Source organism: Myxine glutinosa, chromosome 5 (assembly GCF_964187855.1).
Source record: "Myxine glutinosa chromosome 5, kmMyxGlut1.1, whole genome shotgun sequence".
In the NCBI taxonomy this organism is placed as follows: domain Eukaryota; kingdom Metazoa; phylum Chordata; class Myxini; order Myxiniformes; family Myxinidae; genus Myxine; species Myxine glutinosa.
In genome coordinates, this window is record NC_136265.1 from 135235819 (window position 1) to 135261297 (window position 25479).

Consider the following 25479-nt stretch of genomic DNA (forward strand, 5'->3'; position numbering starts at 1 on the left):
CCACGTAATTCAAAACACCTCACCACCACATAATTCAAAACACCTCACCCCCACATAATTCAAAACACCTCACCACCACGTAATTCAAAACACCTCACCACCACGTAATTCAAAACACCTCACCCCCCACATATTCAAAACACCTCACCCCCACGTAATTCAAAACACCTCACCCCACATAATTCAAAACACCTCACCCCCCATGTAATTCAAAACACCTCACCCCCACGTAATTCAAAACACCTCACCACCACGTAATTCAAAACACCTCACCCCCACGTAATTCAAAACACCTCACCCCCACATAATTCAAAACACCTCACCCCCACGTAATTCAAAACACCTCACCCCCACATAATTCAAAACACCTCACCCCCATGTAATTTAAAATACCTCACCCCCACGTAATTCAAACACCTCACCCCCACATAATTCAAAACACCTCACCACCACATAATTCGAAACACCTCACCCCCATGTAATTTAAAATACCTCACCACCACATAATTCAAACACCTCACCCCCGCATAATTCAAAACACCTCACCACCACGTAATTCAAAACACCTCACCCCACATAATTCAAAACACCTCACCCCCACATAATTCAAAACACCTCACCACCACATATTCAAAACACCTCATGCACGTAATTCAAAATCCCTCACCACCACGTAATTCAAAACACCTCACCCCCATGTAATTCAAAACACATCACCACCACATAATTCAAAACACATCACCACCACATAATTCAAAACACCTCACCACCACGTGAATTCAAAACACCTCACCACCACGTAATTCAAAACACCTCACCCCCACATAATTCAAAAACACCTCACCCCCACATAATTCAAAAACACCTCACACACCACATAATTCAAAACACCTCACCCCCACATAATTCAAAACACCTCATGCCACGTAATTCAAAATACCTCACCACCACATAATTCAAAACACCTCACCACCACATAATTCAAAACACATCACCACCCACATAATTCAAAACACATCACCACCACATAATTCAAAACACCTCACCCCCACATAATTCAAAACACCTCACCCCCACATAATTCAAAACACCTCACCCCCACATAATTCAAAACACCTCACCACCACATAATTCAAAACACCTCACCCCCACATAATTCAAAACACCTCATGCCACGTAATTCAAAATACCTCACCCACCACGTATTCAAAACACCTCACCCCCATGTAATTCAAAACACATCACCACCACATAATCAAAACACATCACCACCACATAATTCAAAACACCTCACCACCACGTAATTCAAAACACCTCACCACCACGTAATTCAAAACACCTCACCACCACGTAATTCAAACATCTCACCCCCAAGTAATTCAAAACACCTCACCCCCAAGTATTCAAAACACCTCACCCCCACATAATTCAAAACACCTCACCCCCAAGTAATTCAAAACATCTCACCCCCAAGTAATCAAAACACCTCACCCCACATAATTCAAAACATCTCACCCCCAAGTAATTCAAAACATCTCACCCCCAAGTAATTCAAAACACTCTCACCCACATAATTCAAAACACATCACCACCAAATAATTCAAAACACCTCACCCCCACATAATTCAAAACACCTCACCCCCACATAATTCAAAACACCTCACCCCCACATAATTCAAAACACCTCACCCCCACGTAAATCAAAACACCTCACCACCACGTAATTCAAAACACCTCATCCCCATGTAATCAAAACACCTCACCACCACATAATTCAAAACACCTCACCACCACGTAATTCAAAACACCTCATCCCCATGTAATTCAAAACACCTCACCCCCCACATAATTCAAAACACCTCACCCCCACATAATTCAAAACACCTCACCACCACGTCATTCAAAACACCTCACCACCACGTAATTCAAAACACCTTACCCCCACGTAATTTAAAACACCTCACCACCACGTAATTCAAAGCACTTCACCCCCACATAATTCAAAACATCTCACCCCCACGTAATTCAAAACACATCACCACCAAACAATTCAAAACATCTCACCCCCACGTAATTCAAACACCTCACCACCACGTAATTCAAAACACCTCACCACCACGTAATTCAAAACACCTCACCCCCACATAATTCAAAACACCTCACCACCATGTAATTCAAAACACCTCACCCCCACATAATTCAAAACATCTCACCCCCACGTAATTCAAAACACCTCACCACCACGTAATTCAAAACTCACCACCACGTAATTCAAAACACCTCACCACCACATAATTCAAAACACCTCACCCCCACATAATTCAAAACATCTCACCCCCACGTAATTCAAAACACCTCACCACCACGTAATTCAAAACACCTCACCCCCACATAATTCAAAACACCTCACCCCCACATAATCAAAACACCTCACCACCACATAATTCAAAACACCTCACCACCACATAATTCAAAACACCTCACCCCCACATAATTCAAAACACCTCACCACCACATAATCAAAACACCTCACCACTACATAATTCAAAACACCTCACCCCCACATAATTCAAACACCTCACCACCACATAATTCAAAACACCTCACCCCCACATAATTCAAAACACCTCACCACCACGTAATTCAAAACACCTTACCCCCACGTAATTTAAAACACCTCACCCCCACCAAGTAAATCAAAACACCTCACCACCACGTAATTCAAAACATCTCACCCCCACGTAATTCAAAACACCTCACCACCATGTAATTCAAAACACCTCACCCCCACATAATTCAAAACACCTCACCACTATGTAATTCAAAATACCTCACCACCACATAATTTAAAACACCTGACCACCACATAATTCAAAACACCTTACCCCCACGTAATTTAAAACACCTCACCCCCACCAAGTAATTCAAAACACCTCAACACCATGTAATTTAAAACACCTTACCCCCACGTAATTTAAAACACCTCACCACCACATAATTCAAAACACCTCACCCCCACGAAGTAATTCAAAACACCTCACCACCACGTAATCCAAAACTCCTCATCCCCATGTAATTCAAAACACCTCACCACCACGTAATTCAAAACACCTCACCACCACATAATTTAAAACACCTCACCACCACGTAATTCAAAACACCTTACACCACATAATTTAAAACACCTTACCCCCACGTAATTTAAAACACCTCACCACCACGTAATTCAAAACACCTTACCCCCACGTAATTTAAAACACCTCACCACCACATAATTTAAAACACCTCACCACCACGTAATTCAAAACACCTTCCACCACATAATTCAAAACACCTCACCACCATGTAATTCAAAACAACTCACCACCACGTAATTCAAAACAACTCACCACCACATAATTCAAAACACCTCACCACCACATAATTCAAAACACCTCACCACCACGTAATTCAAAACACCTCACCACCACGTAATTCAAAACACCTCACCACCACATAATTCAAAACACCCTTTTTTGTTTTGTTTTTTTGGGGTGCTTTGACATGTCCCTCTGTTCTGGGTGGGAGAGGGAAGGAGGACAAATTTATCTGTGCAAAGAGTGCTTTAACCTCAGTATTGCCAATTAAAAAAAAAAAATGGATGTAATATCCTCTACCACCGCCACGAGGTGGTGCTACATGGTACACATTTACATAGATAATTTATGCTCCCCCCCATCCCCACCTCCCACTCCCCCACGTGAGGCCGTGACCACATAATCTGTTACCCCCCCCCCCCACCCCCCACAAAGTTGTATTTTTACCCTGAGTTTGGAGTTTAAAAGATGTGGCCGTGCATAGAACACAGACGCATACACAGACACACACACAGACACACAAACACACACAGACACACAAACACACACAGACACACAAACACAAACAGACACACACACACACACACAAACAGACACACACACACACACACACACACAGACACACACACACATAAAACACATAAACACACACAGTCACACACACTAACAGACACACACACAAGCACACAGACACAGACACATAAAAACACACATAAACACACACACAGACACACACACTAACAGACACACACACAAGCACACAGACACAGACACATAAAAACACACACACAGACACACACACTAACAGACACACACACAAGCACACAGACACAGACACATAAAAACACACATAAACACACACACAGACACACACACTAACAGACACACACACAAGCACACAGACACAGACACATAAAAACACACATAAACACACACACAGACACACACACTAACAGACACACACACAAGCACACAGACACAGACACATAAACACACACACAGAGACACACACACAGACACACACACAAGCACACAGACACAGACACATAAAAACACACACAGAGACACACAGACACACACACTAACAGACACACACACAGAGATTTTTTTTTTTCCCCCTTTTATAAGTACTAGGGCATGCCCGTACTATATATATATCTAAAATTATATCCCCCCCCCTCTATTTACATGAAATGGTTTGGTCCATTCGCAAAGCCAAAGCGAACGGCTTGCGAGTACGGTGACAATCCCCCCCCCTCTATTTACATGAAATGGTTTGGTCCAAAGCGAACGGCTTGCGAGTACGGTGACAATCCCCCCCCCCCCCCCCTCTATTTACATGAAATGGTTTGGTCCAAAGCGAACGGCTTGCGGAGTTTGGTAAAGAAATCGCCATAGCTCGGTAACTACTTGTCCGATTAATTTAAATCCTTGAAAAGGCACATCCTCGGGTCCCCAGCAATATACCTGGCAAGTTTCAAGTATATCGGACCGGTAGTTGTCGAGAAACAGCGGTCGCATACACACACACAGACACACACACACACAGAGATTACTGGAATTATAGATAGATAGATAGATATAATTTTTATGCTGTGGCTCATCGAAGATTTGAGCGACAGAGATAATTCGATATTTTTACCCACAACCTCTTGCGAAGTGGCATGTAACCCAGCATGAATGGGTTGAAGCTCGCTGTGCAAGAGATTCATTTTTGAATCGTAACTCGTGGCGTCTCTGGAGCGCCCGATAGATCCAACAGTCATTTGGTTTGTGGCCTTCCTCCCGGCGTTCGGCTCTGTTGGGGTCCATGTGCCGCAGCCTCATTTTCAAACTTTGCATTTGTTGCCACGGCTCGTCTTATCGCATCACGTCGTGCGCTTTCCGCCATCTGCCTCCTTCTTTTCGAGCCAGGAATTTCCATTCTCATATCTCCAACCCCCTCCAATTGACTTAGAAATTAATCAGTGCTGCAGCGAGCTTGCGCACCTCCACACCACCTTGTTCTTAGTTTGATGCATGGAAGATTCAAATTCAACCATAACACTGCAATCCCTGTCTGGAGTTAGCAGGGTGTGAGGCATCAGAGACCATATACAGTCATGGTGAGGGGATTGGGTGTGGTGATGAGTGGCATAGCAGGGTGTGAGGAATCAGAGACCATATACAGTCATGGTGATGGGGATTGGGTGTGGTGATGAGTGGCATAGCAGGTTGTGAGGAATCAGAGACCATATACAGTCATGGTGATGGGGATTGGGTGTGGTGATGAGTGGCATAGCAGGGTGTGAGGCATCAGAGACCATATACAGTCATGGTGATGGGGATTGGGTGTGGTGATGAGTGGCATAGCAGGGTGTGAGGCATCAGAGACCATATACAGTCATGGTGATGGGGATGGGGTGTGGTGATGAGTGGCATAGCAGGGTGTGAGGCATCAGAGACCATATACAGTCATGGTGAGGGGATGGGGTGTGGTGATGAGTGGCCTAGCAGGGTGTGAGGCATCAGAGACCATATACAGTCATGGTGATGGGGATGGGGTGTGGTGATGAGTGGCATAGCAGGGTGTGAGGCATCAGAGACCATATACAGTCATGGTGATGGGGATTGGGTGTGGTGATGAGTGGCATAGCAGGGTGTGAGGCATCAGAGACCATATACAGTCATGGTGAGGGGATGGGGTGTGGTGATGAGTGGCCTAGCAGGGTGTGAGGCATCAGAGACCATATACAGTCATGGTGATGGGGATGGGGTGTGGTGATGAGTGGCATAGCAGGGTGTGAGGCATCAGAGACCATATACAGTCATGGTGATGGGGATTGGGTGTGGTGATGAGTGGCATAGCAGGGTGTGAGGCATCAGAGACCATATACAGTCATGGTGATGGGGATGGGGTGTGGTGATGAGTGGCATAGCAGGGTGTGAGGAATCAGAGACCATATACAGTCATGGTGAGGGGATGGGGTGTGGTGATGAGTGGCCTAGCAGGGTGTGAGGCATCAGAGACCATATACAGTCATGGTGATGGGGATTGGGTGTGGTGATGGCTGGCCTAGCAGGGTGTGAGGCATCAGAGACCATATACAGTCATGGTGAGGGGATGGGGTGTGGTGATGGCTGGCCTAGCAGGGTGTGAGGCATCAGAGACCATATTACAGTCATGGTGAAGGGATGGGGTGTGGTGATGAGTGGCCTAGCAGGGTGTGAGGCATCAGAGACCATATACAGTCATGGTGATGGGGATGGGGTGTGGTGATGGCTGGCCTAGCAGGGTGTGAGGCATCAGAGACCATATACAGTCATGGTGAGGGGATGGGGTGTGGTGATGAGTGGCCTAGCAGGGTGTGACGCATCAGAGACCATATTACAGTCATGGTGAGGGGATGGGGTGTGGTGATGGCTGGCCTAGCAGGGTGTGACGCATCAGAGACCATATTACAGTCATGGTGAGGGGATGAGTGGCCTAGCAGGGTGTGACGCATCAGAGACCATATACCATCCTGGTGATGGGGATGGGGTGTGGTGATGGCTGGCCTAGCAGGGTGTGAGACATCAGAGACCATATACAGTCATGGTGATGGGGATGGGGTGTGGTGATGGCTGGCCTAGCAGGGTGTGAGGCATCAGAGACCATATTACAGTCATGGTGAGGGGATGGGGTGTGGTGATGAGTGGCCTAGCAGGGTGTGACGCATCAGAGACCATATTACAGTCATGGTGAGGGGATGGGGTGTGGTGATGGCTGGCCTAGCAGGGTGTGAGGCATCAGAGACCATATACAGTCATGGTGAGGGGATGGGGTGTGGTGATGAGTGGCCTAGCAGGGTGTGAGGCATCAGAGACCATATACAGTCATGGTGAGGGGATGGGGTGTGGTGATGAGTGGCCTAGCAGGGTGTGAGGCATCAGAGACCATATACAGTCATGGTGATGGGGATGGGGTGTGGTGATGAGTGGCATAGCAGGGTGTGAGGCATCAGAGACCATATACAGTCATGGTGAGGGGATGGGGTGTGGTGATGAGTGGCCTAGCAGGGTGCGAGGCATCAGAGACCATATACAGTCATGGTGATGGGGATGGGGTGTGGTGATGGCTGGCCTAGCAGGGTGTGAGGCATCAGAGACCATATACAGTCATGGTGAGGGGATGGGGTGTGGTGATGAGTGGCCTAGCAGGGTGTGAGGCATCAGAGACCATATACAGTCATGGTGAGGGGATGGGGTGTGGTGATGAGTGGCCTAGCAGGGTGCGAGGCATCAGAGACCATATACAGTCATGGTGATGGGGATGGGGTGTGGTGATGGCTGGCCTAGCAGGGTGTGAGGCATCAGAGACCATATACAGTCATGGTGAGGGGATGGGGTGTGGTGATGAGTGGCCTAGCAGGGTGTGAGGCATCAGAGACCATATACAGTCATGGTGATGGGGATGGGGTGTGGTGATGGCTGGCCTAGCAGGGTGTGAGGCATCAGAGACCATATACAGTCATGGTGATGGGGATTGGGTGTGGTGATGAGTGGCATAGCAGGGTGTGAGGCATCAGAGACCATATACAGTCATGGTGATGGGGATGGGGTGTGGTGATGAGTGGCATAGCAGGGTGTGAGGCATCAGAGACCATATACAGTCATGGTGAGGGGATGGGGTGTGGTGATGAGTGGCCTAGCAGGGTGTGAGGCATCAGAGACCATATACAGTCATGGTGATGGGGATGGGGTGTGGTGATGAGTGGCATAGCAGGGTGTGAGGCATCAGAGACCATATACAGTCATGGTGATGGGGATTGGGTGTGGTGATGAGTGGCATAGCAGGGTGTGAGGCATCAGAGACCATATACAGTCATGGTGATGGGGATGGGGTGTGGTGATGAGTGGCATAGCAGGGTGTGAGGAATCAGAGACCATATACAGTCATGGTGAGGGGATGGGGTGTGGTGATGAGTGGCCTAGCAGGGTGTGAGGCATCAGAGACCATATACAGTCATGGTGATGGGGATTGGGTGTGGTGATGGCTGGCCTAGCAGGGTGTGAGGCATCAGAGACCATATACAGTCATGGTGAGGGGATGGGGTGTGGTGATGGCTGGCCTAGCAGGGTGTGAGGCATCAGAAACCATATTACAGTCATGGTGAAGGGATGGGGTGTGGTGATGAGTGGCCTAGCAGGGTGTGAGGCATCAGAGACCATATACAGTCATGGTGATGGGGATGGGGTGTGGTGATGGCTGGCCTAGCAGGGTGTGAGGCATCAGAGACCATATACAGTCATGGTGAGGGGATGGGGTGTGGTGATGAGTGGCCTAGCAGGGTGTGACGCATCAGAGACCATATTACAGTCATGGTGAGGGGATGGGGTGTGGTGATGGCTGGCCTAGCAGGGTGTGACGCATCAGAGACCATATTACAGTCATGGTGAGGGGATGGGGTGTGGTGATGAGTGGCCTAGCAGGGTGTGACGCATCAGAGACCATATACCATCCTGGTGATGGGGATGGGGTGTGGTGATGGCTGGCCTAGCAGGGTGTGAGACATCAGAGACCATATACAGTCATGGTGATGGGGATGGGGTGTGGTGATGGCTGGCCTAGCAGGGTGTGAGGCATCAGAGACCATATTACAGTCATGGTGAGGAGATGGGGTGTGGTGATGAGTGGCCTAGCAGGGTGTGACGCATCAGAGACCATATTACAGTCATGGTGAGGGGATGGGGTGTGGTGATGGCTGGCCTAGCAGGGTGTGAGGCATCAGAGACCATATACAGTCATGGTGAGGGGATGGGGTGTGGTGATGAGTGGCCTAGCAGGGTGTGAGGCATCAGAGACCATATACAGTCATGGTGAGGGGATGGGGTGTGGTGATGAGTGGCCTAGCAGGGTGTGAGGCATCAGAGACCATATACAGTCATGGTGATGGGGTGTGGTGATGAGTGGCATAGCAGGGTGTGAGGCATCAGAGACCATATACAGTCATGGTGAGGGGGTGGGGTGTGGTGATGAGTGGCCTAGCAGGGTGCGAGGCATCAGAGACCATATACAGTCATGGTGATGGGGATGGGGTGTGGTGATGGCTGGCCTAGCAGGGTGTGAGGCATCAGAGACCATATACAGTCATGGTGAGGGGATGGGGTGTGGTGATGAGTGGCCTAGCAGGGTGTGAGGCATCAGAGACCATATACAGTCATGGTGAGGGGATGGGGTGTGGTGATGAGTGGCCTAGTAGGGTGCGAGGCATCAGAGACCATATACAGTCATGGTGATGGGGATGGGGTGTGGTGATGGCTGGCCTAGCAGGGTGTGAGGCATCAGAGACCATATACAGTCATGGTGAGGGGATGGGGTGTGGTGATGAGTGGCCTAGCAGGGTGCGAGGCATCAGAGACCATATACAGTCATGGTGATGGGGATGGGGTGTGGTGATGGCTGGCCTAGCAGGGTGTGAGGCATCAGAGACCATATACAGTCATGGTGATGGGGATTGGGTGTGGTGATGAGTGGCATAGCAGGGTGTGAGGCATCAGAGACCATATACAGTCATGGTGATGGGGATGGGGTGTGGTGATGAGTGGCATAGCAGGGTGTGAGGCATCAGAGACCATATACAGTCATGGTGAGGGGATGGGCTGTGGTGATGAGTGGCCTAGCAGGGTGTGAGGCATCAGAGACCATATACAGGCATGGTGATGGGGATGGGGTGTGGTGATGAGTGGCATAGCAGGGTGTGAGGCATCAGAGACCATATAGAGTCATGGTGATGCGGATTGGGTGTGGTGATGAGTGGCATAGCAGGGTGTGAGGCATCAGAGACCATATACAGTCATGGTGATGGGGATGGGGTGTGGTGATGAGTGGCATAGCAGGGTGTGAGGAATCAGAGACCATATACAGTCATGGTGAGGGGATGGGGTGTGGTGATGAGTGGCGTAGCAGGGTGTGAGGCATCAGAGACCATATACAGTCATGGTGATGGGGATTGGGTGTGGTGATGGCTGGCCTAGCAGGGTGTGAGGCATCAGAGACCATATACAGTCATGGTGAGGGGATGGGGTGTGGTGATGGCTGGCCTAGCAGGGTGTGAGGCATCAGAGACCATATTACAGTCATGGTGAAGGGATGGGGTGTGGTGATGAGTGGCCTAGCAGGGTGTGAGGCATCAGAGACCATATACAGTCATGGTGATGGGGATGGGGTGTGGTGATGGCTGACCTAGCAGGGTGTGAGGCATCAGAGACCATATACAGTCATGGTGAGGGGATGGGGTGTGGTGATGAGTGGCATAGCAGGGTGTGAGGCATCAGAGACCATATACAGTCATGGTGATGGGGATGGGGTGTGGTGATGAGTGGCATAGCAGGGTGTGAGGCATCAGAGACCATATACAGTCATGGTGAGGGGATGGGCTGTGGTGATGAGTGGCCTAGCAGGGTGTGAGGCATCAGAGACCATATACAGTCATGGTGATGGGGATGGGGTGTGGTGATGAGTGGCATAGCAGGGTGTGAGGCATCAGAGACCATATACAGTCATGGTGATGGGGATGGGGTGTGGTGATGAGTGGCATAGCAGGGTGTGAGGCATCAGAGACCATATACAGTCATGGTGAGGGGATGGGCTGTGGTGATGAGTGGCCTAGCAGGGTGTGAGGCATCAGAGACCATATACAGTCATGGTGATGGGGATGGGGTGTGGTGATGAGTGGCATAGCAGGGTGTGAGGCATCAGAGACCATATACAGTCATGGTGATGCGGATTGGGTGTGGTGATGAGTGGCATAGCAGGGTGTGAGGCATCAGAGACCATATACAGTCATGGTGATGGGGATGGGGTGTGGTGATGAGTGGCATAGCAGGGTGTGAGGAATCAGAGACCATATACAGTCATGGTGAGGGGATGGGGTGTGGTGATGAGTGGCGTAGCAGGGTGTGAGGCATCAGAGACCATATACAGTCATGGTGATGGGGATTGGGTGTGGTGATGGCTGGCCTAGCAGGGTGTGAGGCATCAGAGACCATATACAGTCATGGTGAGGGGATGGGGTGTGGTGATGGCTGGCCTAGCAGGGTGTGAGGCATCAGAGACCATATTACAGTCATGGTGAAGGGATGGGGTGTGGTGATGAGTGGCCTAGCAGGGTGTGAGGCATCAGAGACCATATACAGTCATGGTGATGGGGATGGGGTGTGGTGATGGCTGACCTAGCAGGGTGTGAGGCATCAGAGACCATATACAGTCATGGTGAGGGGATGGGGTGTGGTGATGAGTGGCCTAGCAGGGTGTGACGCATCAGAGACCATATTACAGTCATGGTGAGGGGATGGGGTGTGGTGATGGCTGGCCTAGCAGGGTGTGACGCATCAGAGACCATATTACAGTCATGGTGAGGGGATGGGGTGTGGTGATGAGTGGCCTAGCAGGGTGTGACGCATCAGAGACCATATACCATCCTGGTGATGGGGATGGGGTGTGGTGATGGCTGGCCTAGCAGGGTGTGAGACATCAGAGACCATATACAGTCATGGTGATGGGGATGGGGTGTGGTGATGGCTGGCCTAGCAGGGTGTGAGGCATCAGAGACCATATTACAGTCATGGTGAGGGGATGGGGTGTGGTGATGAGTGGCCTAGCAGGGTGTGACGCATCAGAGACCATATTACAGTCATGCTGAGGGGATGGGGTGTGGTGATGGCTGGCCTAGCAGGGTGTGAGGCATCAGAGACCATATACAGTCATGGTGAGGGGATGGGGTGTGGTGATGAGTGGCCTAGCAGGGTGTGAGGCATCAGAGACCATATACAGTCATGGTGAGGGGATGGGGTGTGGTGATGAGTGGCCTAGCAGGGTGTGAGGCATCAGAGACCATATACAGTCATGGTGATGGGGATGGGGTGTGGTGATGAGTGGCATAGCAGGGTGTGAGGCATCAGAGACCATATACAGTCATGGTGAGGGGATGGGGTGTGGTGATGAGTTGCCTAGCAGGGTGCGAGGCATCAGAGACCATATACAGTCATGGTGATGGGGATGGGGTGTGGTGATGGCTGGCCTAGCAGGGTGTGAGGCATCAGAGACCATATACAGTCATGGTGAGGGGATGGGGTGTGGTGATGAGTGGCCTAGCAGGGTGTGACGCATCAGAGACCATATACCATCCTGGTGATGGGGATGGGGTGTGGTGATGGCTGGCCTAGCAGGGTGTGAGGCATCAGAGACCATATACAGTCATGGTGAGGGGATGGGGTGTGGTGATGGCTGGCCTAGCAGGGTGTGAGGCATCAGAGACCATATACAGTCATGGTGAGGGGATGGGGTGTGGTGATGAGTGGCCTAGCAGGGTGTGACGCATCAGAGACCATATACCATCCTGGTGATGGGGATGGGGTGTGGTGATGGCTGGCCTAGCAGGGTGTGAGGCATCAGAGACCATATTACAGTCATGGTGAGGGGATGGGGTGTGGTGATGAGTGGCCTAGCAGGGTGTGAGGCATCAGAGACCATATACCATCATGGTGATGGGGATGGGGTGCAGTGATGAGTGGCCAAACCCATGGTATAATTCACAAGAGTAATTGCCATTGGTTATATTCATCCTGCTAATAGGTTGATGGGACATGGATACCCAACATGCATGGTGGCTCAAAGGGCCTGTTTGTCTACATATCGGTTGCCCTGCATATGATATTGCACAGCATTCAATGGAGCCAATCTTTTGTACGTCCTGCAATGGGACGACAGTTTATTGAAGCCTGTACTGCAGAGATTTACTTTGTACTGGACCCACACAAACCTGGACCTTGGTCTCCAGGGTAACTCGAGGTCAACATTGTATTCCCAACTGAATGCTCGAGTCCAGGTGACGCCTAATCATCCAAATGTCGATCCATCTTCTGCAGAATGGCGGCACCCACGAGCTGGAGAGACTTGCACGAAGCTATGCAAGCTGCCTCAACGTACCAGTTGACGAAGTGTACCAGAGGTTGCAAGAGATGCAGGCGAGGCAGATGGCCCGGGAAACACAGGTGAGTGGGACAAGTGGTGCCAGGGGGGTCGGAGGGGTCCATCACATTCTGGTATGATGTTAAAGTACAGAGATCAAGGTTGTAAAACCTGGTCTGTTTCAGAATTGAAGACCACTTCCAACCGACCCGTACAACTGGGTTGGTCATCAAATTGGAGAAAATAGCTTGGAGGTGTTTACCTTCTCGACTGATCCTCCATCTACGAATAGACCAAAATTGACAAGAACTAGACCTTAAAAGGCCATTGGGAGCGATTGTTTTAAAACATTGAACTATGATCTGAACTGAAAGACTAAATTAGCTTATTATTTTTATGTTTTGTTGCTGAATTCAGGAGGTCGTGACACAGGGGACACATGCTGCCTTTGTTTTATCTCTTTGCAGGACAGCGCACCAGACATAAACCCACAGCATTGCCAGACACAGGTCGAGGTATGTTAACCCTTTACTTGCCGGCCTTTGTCTCTGTGGGCTTCAGAACTACCATTGGCTTTAACTCTTGTATTTCATCACACCCTCCAGCAGCTCATAATTTGCATGACATGATTGGGTCGTCCATTTTAGACCGTTTTTATTCACCCATTGATGTCCCTTTCTTATTCACAATTCACATACGTTGTTGCAGTGGCCAGCTGGTCAAACTCCGGTCCATAATTTGTTTTCTGCCATGCACATTAAGTTATGGACAGCACTGATCTAATGAAGAGAGGGCACACCATCTGCTGGGCCTGAGACATGTTGACAGCCTGGCTTTTACCACCTCGAAAATATCTCGAACATCTCGTCATATGACAATTAAAAATGCTCGGCGTGTCCTGCCAGGTGCACCTGTCCCAGCCTGAGATCGACAGACCGTAGGTTTGGATTCCATGTCCTTAACATGTTCCTTGCATCCTGTTGTCCTGTGATTCATGGTAATAGATTTACAAGCTTCTATTAAAAAAAAAAAACTAGAGCAATGCGACTGTGTCGCCAATATGCTTCTGCGTAATCCCTGCCCGCGACGATGGGTATATGCCATCGTTCACTGTCCTAAAAATAAACAAGTTTGGTTTAAATCCCTTCAGCTGTTTTGAAGTATCACATTTTTACCGCAGGACAGGTTTCACATCAATCGGTGAAACGTTTTTGGAGAATGGATTTTTAAAAATATCGGCTTTCAAGCTAATATGGCTGCCAAACCACGTGACTTATGACATCAAAAATGTACACTCTGCATATGAATGGGTAGCGGATCACGTTTGTGAAGTTTCGCGTTGATCAGATAAGGTTCGTTTTTATATCCAAGATGGCTACCAAACCACGTGACCGACGACGTCATCATTTTCAAACTATATGCAGCAATGGTGTTAAGTGACATTTGTAAATTTCGCATCGATAGGGTAAGCAGTTTCTGAGATATAATTATTTAATATTTTCCAATATTGCTGATCCAATATTTTCCAATCCAATATTTTCCAATCCAATATGGCTGCCAAACCATGTGACCAATGATGTCATACACTTAATATTTCAATACAAATAGGTCATAGATCATGTGCATGCAATTTCAGATTTTTAGGATAAGGAATTCGATTAAAACGTTTTTGGCCGGTATACCACTTCACCTATGATGTCATCATTATCATGCTTTTGTTCCCCATCGGGAGTACTTGACAATGTGCCCAGTTTAAAATTTTTCCATTCAGCGGATTCTGAGAAATATTTTTTTAATTATTTACGTTTAATCCAAGATGGCTGCCAGACCAGTCATTATGATGTCACAATTTATCATTAAAACATTCTGCATGGGTGTCCCTCAGCTACATTGTCCACAAAAGTCCTGTAAATTCCTGTTAAGGTGCATTTATGTCAACCTAATGTCCTCATTTTGTAACTAATATAATAATTCTATTAACTCTTCGATTCTTATAGCACAGCAGATAACTGAAACTATCGTTCAAATGATGATACAAGCACCAAAGTTTGCATGTGCTCTTCTTAGCTCACTTTTTTTAGAAGAAAAAAAACCCGGAGCCATATAACATTCCAAGATGGCTGCTATTTTTCAAGATGGCTGCCAATGATGGCCTTGAATTATGGTTTTCCAAATTGGAATTGAAGGAGTTGTTCAACTTGAATGATCTTGGTGTCGATTCATGTTTATAATGATGCTGGATTTGATCCATCACCTTTTAAAGCTCTTATACTTAATTTTTATCATTGTTGGTACCTTTGATGGAAATTATGCAACGTCTAATGTATAAACATAATTAGCTCTGTCACCAAATGTGGACAGAGGTTGTTTTCACCCCTGTCTGTCTGTCTGTCTGTTTGTCTGTCTGTAAGTCAATCGTCTACAGGTCACAATTTTAACAGACCTTCACGAAACTTCACCAAACGGTAGAGTGGGTCATAAGGAAGAAGCATATTGATTTTGAGGTCAAAAGGTTAACATAGGCCAAAGGTCAACAACTTAAGTCCAATTTCTAAAATCTTCAATTTTCATCTGATGGACTTGAAATTTGAAAACGGTTTACATGTCAGGTCACTGAATTCAACCACCAATTATTTTTGAGAAAAGGTCAACATAGGCCTAATGTCTAAAATCCTCAATTTTCATCTGATGGACTTGAAATTTGAAAACGGTTTACATGTCAGGTCACTGAATTCAACCACCAATTATTTTTGAGAAAAGGTCAACATAGGCCTAATGTCTAAAATCCTCAATTTTCATCCAATTGACTTGAAATTTGAACAAGATTTCCACATTTGGTCATTGAATTCAACCATCAATTATTTTTATGGTCAAATTTGTTTGAGGGATTTTACAAGTATCGTGCTCTGCACGATGTCTTTGTTTGTTTGTTTGTCTGTCTGTGAACAGGATGATGGATTCGGACAAAATTTGGAGGAGTTTGGTATGCGACAAGGATGCAATGATGAGATTTTGGCAAATATCCGGATACTGGAATTTTTAAGTGATTCTTCACCATTGAGATATGGGGCCAAAAACGACATATAGCAGGATATTTCAAAACGTTGTGGATGAGTTATGACAAAACTAGGTGGATGGGTTGGGTTGGTGATGAGAACAAGCCGATTCGGTTCTAGTTCAGGTCCGAATCCAGATCCGGCCTATCAGTGGATACAAAACATAAACTGCTCAGCCTGGCGGAGGTTTGCGCTTTACCGAGTGTCATTCTTGGCTTTACTGTCATGCGAGTATGACTGGTATTGTAGCATTAATGTGTATTATAATTAAGATTATAAATAATGTTAGTTTCAATAATGTGTAAAATAAAATTTAAAATTCAGATTGAAACTAGTACGACACTCGGTAGAGCGCATACCTCCGCCAGGCTGAGCAGTTTGTTTTGTATCCCATTGATAGGCCGGATCTGGATTCGGACCTAAACCAAAATATAATCGGCCTGTTCTTGTCACCAAACCAACTCGTCCACTAAGTTTAGTCATAACTAGTCCATAACTTTTTTTTAACTCTTAGATGCAGGCGTCAAAAATCCTACATAAACGCAGCCATTGGGCCTCGGAGACCCAACGGATGTATTCGTGTAATGTTTTTTTATATTTTATTTTTTTATAGATTTTTTTCTTTCATATCCTTTTTCAATCCAATTCGATGCTCATGGATGTGTATTTGCTCAGAAAATGTGAATCATTGATCCTATTAGTTGGAAGAATCTCATACAAGTAATGTTTTTCTTTTGCAAAAAAAAATTTTTGTTCTTGGTTTTTCAACTTTTTTTCTCTAAAAAGTTGAGGCTCATGGAAGAGTATTTGCTCAAAAAATATGATTCACTGATCCTTTTATTTAGAATGTATATGACCACAACTGTCAAAATCCTACACCTATACAGCCATTGGGCCTCGGAGGCCCCACGAATGTATTCGTGTAAAGTTTTTTAATTTTCATATTTTTGTCACTGAATTATTTGTAACCAAGTTATGGGAGCATATAACGAGGCTCATATCAAGAAAATAATGATATAACACAGTAGTACAACAACATTTATGCAGGGCCTCGAAGGCCCCAGGCCTGCATTCGTGTCGGATTTTTGGGTTATAAGTGAAGAATGAAGATTTTCCCACGAGCGTGAATGAATTTTTTTTTTAATGCCACTGAATTTTGTGTAACAACATGAAAGTCGGTGAAAATGAGGCTCATTCCAAAAAAAAATTGTATAGCATAGTTTTTGCAACAAAAAAAACCTTCTGGGCCTCCGAGGTCCAATCATTTACCAAGTAACATGTTATATATCGCTTTTCGCTTGATTTCTCAATGGTGAAGAATCACTAAAAAAATTCTAGTAGCCGGATCCGAATCCGGATCTCCACCAAAATCGAATCATTTCTTCCTTGTCACATACACAACCTCTCCGCCAAATTTCGTCCAAATCCGTCCACAACTTTTTGAGATATCTTATTCACAAACAGACAAACAAACAGGTCCATAGCATTACTGGGGTGAAAACATAACCTCCACCCACCTTAGGTGACGGAGGTAACAATGAACTGAATATAAATGTTTATTTCTACATGAATGTTTATTTTCAACATATATCATGCATGTAAATCTGTGGCGCGGATGCGAGACATCATATAACCTATAAATAGCATGACTGTTGAGCATACGAAGATCGATTCAGCAATTCCACCCTCTAAAACCTGCTTAATGTCTATGATTATTATTCAGAATTAGTCTTGACAAGTACAAGTACATAATGCTGTGCAGATGAAGCCAAAGTAATAACATTTGCACCTTCCATGGCATTCTGTCTTGCATCCAGATTTTGTGAGTTCCTGGCAACATTCCGCAATAGGGGGAAGTGTAGTCCAGCAGATCTGCCACATTTCATTTTGGTGAATCCATCCCCAGTTGGCAGGGATCTGAGCTTCTGGCTGGAACATTGTTGACCGACTCTATATTCATCCTTCCTGTTAGGCAGCATGCTTTGTATGCTGCAAGATGGTGGATTGAGCTGGTGGGATTGATCCCCAAGGCCTCTGCTTTCTGACAAATAGGTCTAGCCATGCATAGTTAGCACTATTATTTGTACTGGACCTGTCATACAATATGGTGACAAACGTCTGCAGAATCTGATAGTCATTATCTCCAACTGTTGGTGGATATTGGCCAAGCTTAGCAAAGACATCTGATGCCTCGGCACACACATCCCATGTCAGCCATGCAAACGTTTCTCCTTTGCAATGGAAAGCAGATGATACATCACAACCATTGAAGGGATGAAAGCAGAGGATTTCGCTCAACTTGCCTTGGCCAATTACAGAAGTGATGTCATGTATTGCAATCCATCTCGGACTGGATCCCTGACCAAATGTAATCCATACATTTTGTGCAATCCCAGCTGTTGCAGGGATGACAGCTGAGCAGCAATTGCTATGATGAGAACATCTGTGTCATTTGCCTTGATCATAAGAGCCTTTTCCCCTCCACTGCTGCTTGCCTGGCATCCTAGGTCTTCTTCGCTTGGAGTTATTGAGCATCAGTCAATAACTTTGATGGTGCAGTATCTTGTTTTGTTCCTGATCAAAGTTTCTTGTATACCATCACCTTCATCCAGCATGATTGGTAGTGTTAATGGCTTGAAACATGGGAACATTTGTTGCAACATCACTGAACTCATCGGACGATAAGAGCTCGGGTCTGACTTCAGGCCTTCTTTTTTGTCCGGCTGACAAACGCAACATTTACTCCAGCAACCCTCTTATGGTTAACCTGCCAAAATCAAGACTCTCTGCTCACCTTCACTCCCTCATTCCTCTTTTCTCCCGCCTCTGGAACAAACTCCCTCACCCTCTTCAATCCCACTCCTCCCTCCAGGTCTTTAAAACAGCTGTTCACCACCATCTCTTATCTTCCCCCATCCAAAACCTTGATCCTAGCTAATTCACCCCAGATCCACTTTTTTTGAAATAGACTTCTTTCCTGGAAGTCCTTGCAGTGTCCATGTGTTTTATACCTCTCCCACCTCCCCCCAAGCCCTCTCCCTCCCACAGATCTCCCGATGTCCCTGCTCTCAAATGTTGTGTTTGTGCTTCCCCCTCTCTCCCCATCTTGTCTACCGCTCCCTTCATTGCATGTTTTATGTGTCTGTTTGATTTTTTTGTGTGATTAATGTTAGCTCTTACACGAGCCTCGATCTTGTATACCCAAAAAAATGACGGTGCAGGCATCTTACAGAAGCTGCAGATAAATATGGTTCAAGGCCGACACCCGACAGGTTATCCTTTTACCACCTTTGACCATATGCAGCTTCTGGTATGGGACACAACTATGTTTCATGCAGTTGACCTGCACCTAGCCCGAGCGTTAATCCGGTGTATAATTTAAATCCCGTGCAATCTGTACACCATCCGGATCATCCTTCCCTCGGCTCTCCCACGCTGGCACATCTTGTCAATTCAGGAACAGTTGTCTAATCATTGTTATGGGGCTACTTAGATGACATTTGGGACACTAAATTAGTACTATTTGTTAATTAGCTGACATTGCACAGCAGTAATGTTCCCAGTGCACAGGTAAGTGCATCGATATTCACTCCTTCGTAGCATCGGCCTGAATATGGCTCCTGTTCTGTTGACTTTGACGTGAATCATTATCTACAAGTATCTTCTTGCTGACTTCATGCACATTATGTTGGAACTGGACATGCTCTTTCACATAGGAGCCAACGCAGTTTACCGGGGTGTGGCCATTGCAGTTCACTAGAAACTCATCGGAGGCACAGGTGAGAGCTTGTGGAAGCAATGACTACGAGTGCCAGTAGTCCATCGAAGATATGTGGCCGACTGCTGAAGCAAAAGTACTACCTCTACTACGACACTCCAAGCCACACAAATACACTCAAGCCGTTATGTGATATATACAGTGCAGATGTAATAGAAATAACAAACAATTTCATGTCAAACTAGAACGGCACTCAGTCGAGAGCAAACCTCCGCCTGATTGGCTATATCACTCAATGGTGAAGAATCACTTTAAAAATTCCACTAGACGGATCCGGATCTTCACCAAAATTGAATAGATTATTCTTTGTCATACACACAACCTGTCGACCAAGTTTCGTCCAAATCTGTCCATAACTTTTTGAGATATCCTGCTATGTATTGTTTTTGGCCCCATCTCCCAATGGTGAAGAATCACTTAAAAATTAAATAATTCTCATATCCGAATACATATTCAGATCTTCACCAAAATCGAATCGATTCTTCCTTGTCTCACACACAACCGATCCACCAAGTTTCGTCCAAATCCGTCCATAACCTTTTGAGATATCCTGCTATGTATCGTTTTTGGCCCGATCTCCCAATGGTGAAGACTCACTTTAAAACATTCTAGTAGCCGGATCCGAATCTGGATCTTCACCAAAATCTAATCATTTCGTCCTCGTCACATACGCTACATCTCTGCCGAATTTCGTCCGAATCCGTCCACAACTTTTGAGATATTTTGTTCACAAACGGACAAATGGACAAACTGACAGACAGGGGTTAAAACATAACCTTGGGTGGCGGAGGTAACTAACCAGAAATAATTATATAATTCCTTCGAGAGGAAATCAGTTTCCGTGCGATTAAGAAAAGCATGTAAATAGGCCCCAAGATCATTCAAGTTGGAAAATTCTGTCAATTTTTATGCAACAAAGCTTCGTTGGCAGCCATCTTGAAAAATTGTGGTCATCTTGGACATTTAGTTAGTGATTGTTTTTTTCTGAAAACGAATGACCTAAAAAGAACACGTACCGTAAAACGGGTTGAATAGGGACAGTTTGGAGAAACTTTTTATCCCATATTTTTTTTCATTGGCACCGTGGTTTATATTATGGGTGCATATTATGTGCATCCATCTGAGCTATCAATTTAGCAATAAGGTGAAAACTCAGGATTGTTTCTTGATTATTATTATTTTGTATTAATGACTGTCCCTATTCACCCGTAAAACGGGGTGAATAGGGGCAGCCATAAAAATCCTATTTATTCCTATTTAACCCATATATGGGGTTAATAGGGACGATAAGTTGCTTTAAAAAAAAAAAAAGAAGAGAACACTTTCAACCCAAATATCAACAAGAAAAAATACAAGTTTTGAACATAAACTCTTTTTTATGCTATAACAGGCATAAATATTGTTTCCTGAAACAGCTGCCGCTTCATTATTTGATCCGAACCAATAATCTTTGGAAAACATAGGACTAGAGTGATGTATACACAGGCTTAAAGTGCTTCATAAGCATTTAATTTATAAACATTGCAAACTTTATAAACATTTAATAAACAAACATTTAATCATTAGGACGGATAAAGTTAGTCACTGCACCAGCTCTGGTCTGTGTACTGTCAGATGGGATTTGGCTGTCTGGAATTTTGCAATTACCACTGCATGGAATTTGACGTCAAATCCTTTTAACTCGATGCGTCTCGACATCGTCACCCAAAACTGGCTGTCCACCAAAACCTGGCTGTGGCTGCATGTTTGGATTCTTGTGATGTCTGTAAAGAACGCTCTTTGGTATACCATATTCTTCTCCAGCTTTTCTGTAGGATATTCCTGCTTCAATTGCACGTGGTGTTGGGTTGGTGTTGTTGCCTGGTCCCTGGTGTTGGGCTAGCGGCTAGGGTGCCGGCTTAGGATCCTAGGATCCTGGGTTCGAATCCCGGTCGATCGCTGAATTAACGCCAGGGGGGTTGACTCAGCCTGTCATCCTTCCGAGGTCGGCTAATTGAGTACCAGTTCACTGGTAATTCCCTGTTTGTCGTTAAAGGCGGCAAAAAGGGTTGGCGTCAGGAAGGGCATCCAGCCGTAAAACATTGCTTCAAAAAGGGGACCAAAAAACAACAACAACCACGGTTCCCGAAAAAGGCCAACCCCTGCTTGCGGGGAAAAATGGCCTCTAAAGGTGGTTATTTTTTTATATTAATTGCACGTATGGCTCGCTTGATTTCATCTTGGCTGTGTTTCTGGTATACTTTATTGCCCGGCAATGGTTTGTAGTACCTCGGCATCCTGACCCTATCTCCTGTCCCTATTCACCCCGTTTCACACCCGTGCTTTCCTGAAAAAAATTTTTTAAATTATTTTAAAATTTTCAGTTCCACTTTCCTACTAAACCTTCTAACCATGTCAGGAGGACACTATTATCTACGATTTGGAGGACTGGCAGTAGGTTCCCTCCAGAACTTCCGATGCAGTAGCCAAAGTTCGGACCACGCCCTTGTTTAGATGATTTTGAAGGTAAATGTAGATTTCGTCATCGACCACACCCCTCTGTAGTGACACAACTGCTGGCATATGAGCAGAAAGCTGAAAGTGTGTCCTTTCGACCTGCAAAAAAGAAAAATCAGTACGGTTAGCAATTTTCAGCGAAAACAGTTTCCGACATTTTTTTCAGTTTGTGTCCCTATTCACCTTGCTGTCCCCATTCAACCCGTTTTACGGTACAAAATTTGAATGATTGTGGCCAAAAAGGTCACTCAACCATTGGGCTGTTAGACACTGCAGACGAAACAAAACATTTTCTAGGAAGTTGTTGATTTTGCTTGTGTGAAAAATCGCTATCAAATAACAATTGCCATTTTCGACTTGAGTAACTTCCATCAGGTGGTGTTCGGCAGAGTAATAATTGTCCTATAAAGCCCCAAATAGCACCCAAATGACTCATTATTTCCCCTTTCCATTAACAACGTGTTTGGCAGACAGGATACTATTCCGACGACAATTTTGTCTGACCCTCAGGGTACACAATTTTACGTCCGAGTTATCCCACGTATTGGCTTTAAGACCAGAGATTCCGCACATCATCTTCGGGATAAATGGATTTGTCAGCTCTTTTTGAATCTGCAATTCTCCTTCTGTGTAAATCAACAGACTTGCAGAGAAATGAAGAAAATTATTCTCCCATTTGCAAAGAAATGCTCCGTGTTCGACATTACAGTTAGTCGTGTTCGTCTTTAGATGTGGAGATGTTTCATCTTTAGCTATTAAGTTGGTTAGTCGTTAGATGCTTCGGCATGTTTGTTAGACATTTTGGACAGTTAGACGTGTTAGACATATGTCTTTAGATGCTTAATAATGGTTGTAAACATTAGTTTGACGTGCTAGATAGACAGGATCCACCATGAGCCTCGACATTGTATACACACATAAAAAGATGTTTTTTGTTTTTTTTCTGTATACAAAGTCGAGGCTCATGTAAAAGCTAACACATCAAAATCAAAAAAACAGAAACAAAAACAGTTGAAACGTATCATAAATGGAGCAGGAGACAAGAGGGGGAGAGAGAGGGAAGCACAACAACAGTAGAGAACAGGGACATCAGGAGATCTGGGGAAGGGAGAGGGCTGGGGAGGGGTACACGGGATAAACAAGATGGACACTGCAGGGACTTTCAGGAAAAATACGGAATTTGGAAAAAGTGAATTTGGGGTGTTTTAACGGGGGTAGAAAAGATCAAGGTTTTGGATGGGGTAAGATAAGAGATGGTGGTGAACAGCTGTTTTAAAGACCTGGAGGGAGGAGAGGGATTGAAGAGAGTGAGGGAGTTTGTTCCAGAGGTGGGAGAAAAGAGGAATGAAGGAGTGAAGGTAAATAGAGAGTCTTGATTTTGGCAGTTTCACCATAAGAGGGTTTCTGGCAGATCTTGTGCGACCTGTAGGAATATTTGGGGGACAGCGCACAGAGAGCTGGAGGAGCAAGGCCGGAGCGGAGTCGGTAGAAGACAGAAAGACCACCGACCTGCCTGCGGTGAGTGAGTGAGTGAGAGGCCCTCGGAGTTAGCTTCATCGCGGGAGATTCCAATGATTCTGAAAACTTTGGTTTCAACAGTGTGAAGCCGAGCTTGGTGTGAGGCAGGAGCACCAGCCCAGAGCGGAGAGCAGTATTCCATTGAGCTGCGGATGAAAGCCTTGTATGTGGTGAGGAGCTCAGGTGTGCCAAGGAAGGACTTCGCACGACGGAGGATGCCCAGTCGGTGACTTCAGATGTTTGAAACTTCAGATGTAGAGATGTTTAGTCTTTCGATGTTTAGATCTTTAATCATTAGATATTCAGGCATGTTACAAAAAAAAAAAAAAAAAACCTTTAGACATGTTATCAGACATTAATTAGTTAGACCTGTTAGCATACTCGTGTTATATGTTTGGACATGTTTGTTGGACATTAGACATATTTGTAACACAGTTGGACATTTATCAGTTATATCTCTTGAGCAATTATAATATACATTGGAAATCATGAATAAAATCCTCATCTATTTGGACGCTCTCCTCTGTCAATAAAAAACCTGTACCACACTATTTACAGGGTGTTAGTGCTGCCGAAGCAGGTTAATGGCGAGGTTTATACTGTGTGGTTTGCCATTGCCTTCCCAACATTTATTGTTCATGCTCTATTCTTTTTAAATACTGAGCTTCAAGCAAGGAAGCAGCACATACCATTTAACAAATAGGTCTTTGTTATGACTCCGCTGAGTTTTGAACCACCAACCGCCCAGACCCATATTGGAGGCTTTAACCAATACATCAATAGGTCTGATTAAACATAAATACATTTGTTCTTTTTATGAACCTCCTGCGCCGTTTGACCTTTGACCACAAAATTCCCGAGGATACGACTGAATTTATAACTTTTTCAATTTCCAGGATGCTCACACCAATAAAGATGTTCTTGATCCTAACAGATGATCTCAGTATGACAACAGATGTAAACCTAAAGTAATGGGGATCTTCAATGAACATGAAAATATAAGAATTAATTGATGCAACCTTAAATTAATTTAATGGGGAGTATAAGTAAATATGTAAATTACAGATACAAAAATGATCGATGTAAATAAAGTTGACATAAAATAATGCGGGGCTTAAGTAAATGTGTAAATATGATGATAATTAATTGTTATAAAGTTAAATTAATTTAATTGAGATCTCCAGTGAATATGTAAATATGAGGATAATTATTGTAAACTTAAATCTAACTAGAACTGCCACTTTAAAACTGCTGGCAGTGATGACCGGTTTACTCGCACCCACTTTTGATGCAACCCCACTTTTGATACAACCCCACTTTTTATACAACCCCACTTGTGATACA

The 25479-nt window shown here is 45.4% G+C and overlaps 1 protein-coding gene across 1 annotated transcript in view; it reads left to right on the forward strand.

Moving 5' to 3' along the window:
- Window positions 1-25479, forward strand: part of LOC137428385 (SAM and SH3 domain-containing protein 1-like) — a 152589-nt gene that overhangs the window by 75123 nt on the left and 51987 nt on the right. The window contains exons 2-3 of the mRNA XM_068118307.2: window positions 13245-13370; window positions 13755-13802. Of these exons, the coding sequence (XP_067974408.2) occupies window positions 13245-13370; window positions 13755-13802 (174 nt within the window). The remainder of the gene's footprint in view (window positions 1-13244; window positions 13371-13754; window positions 13803-25479) is intronic.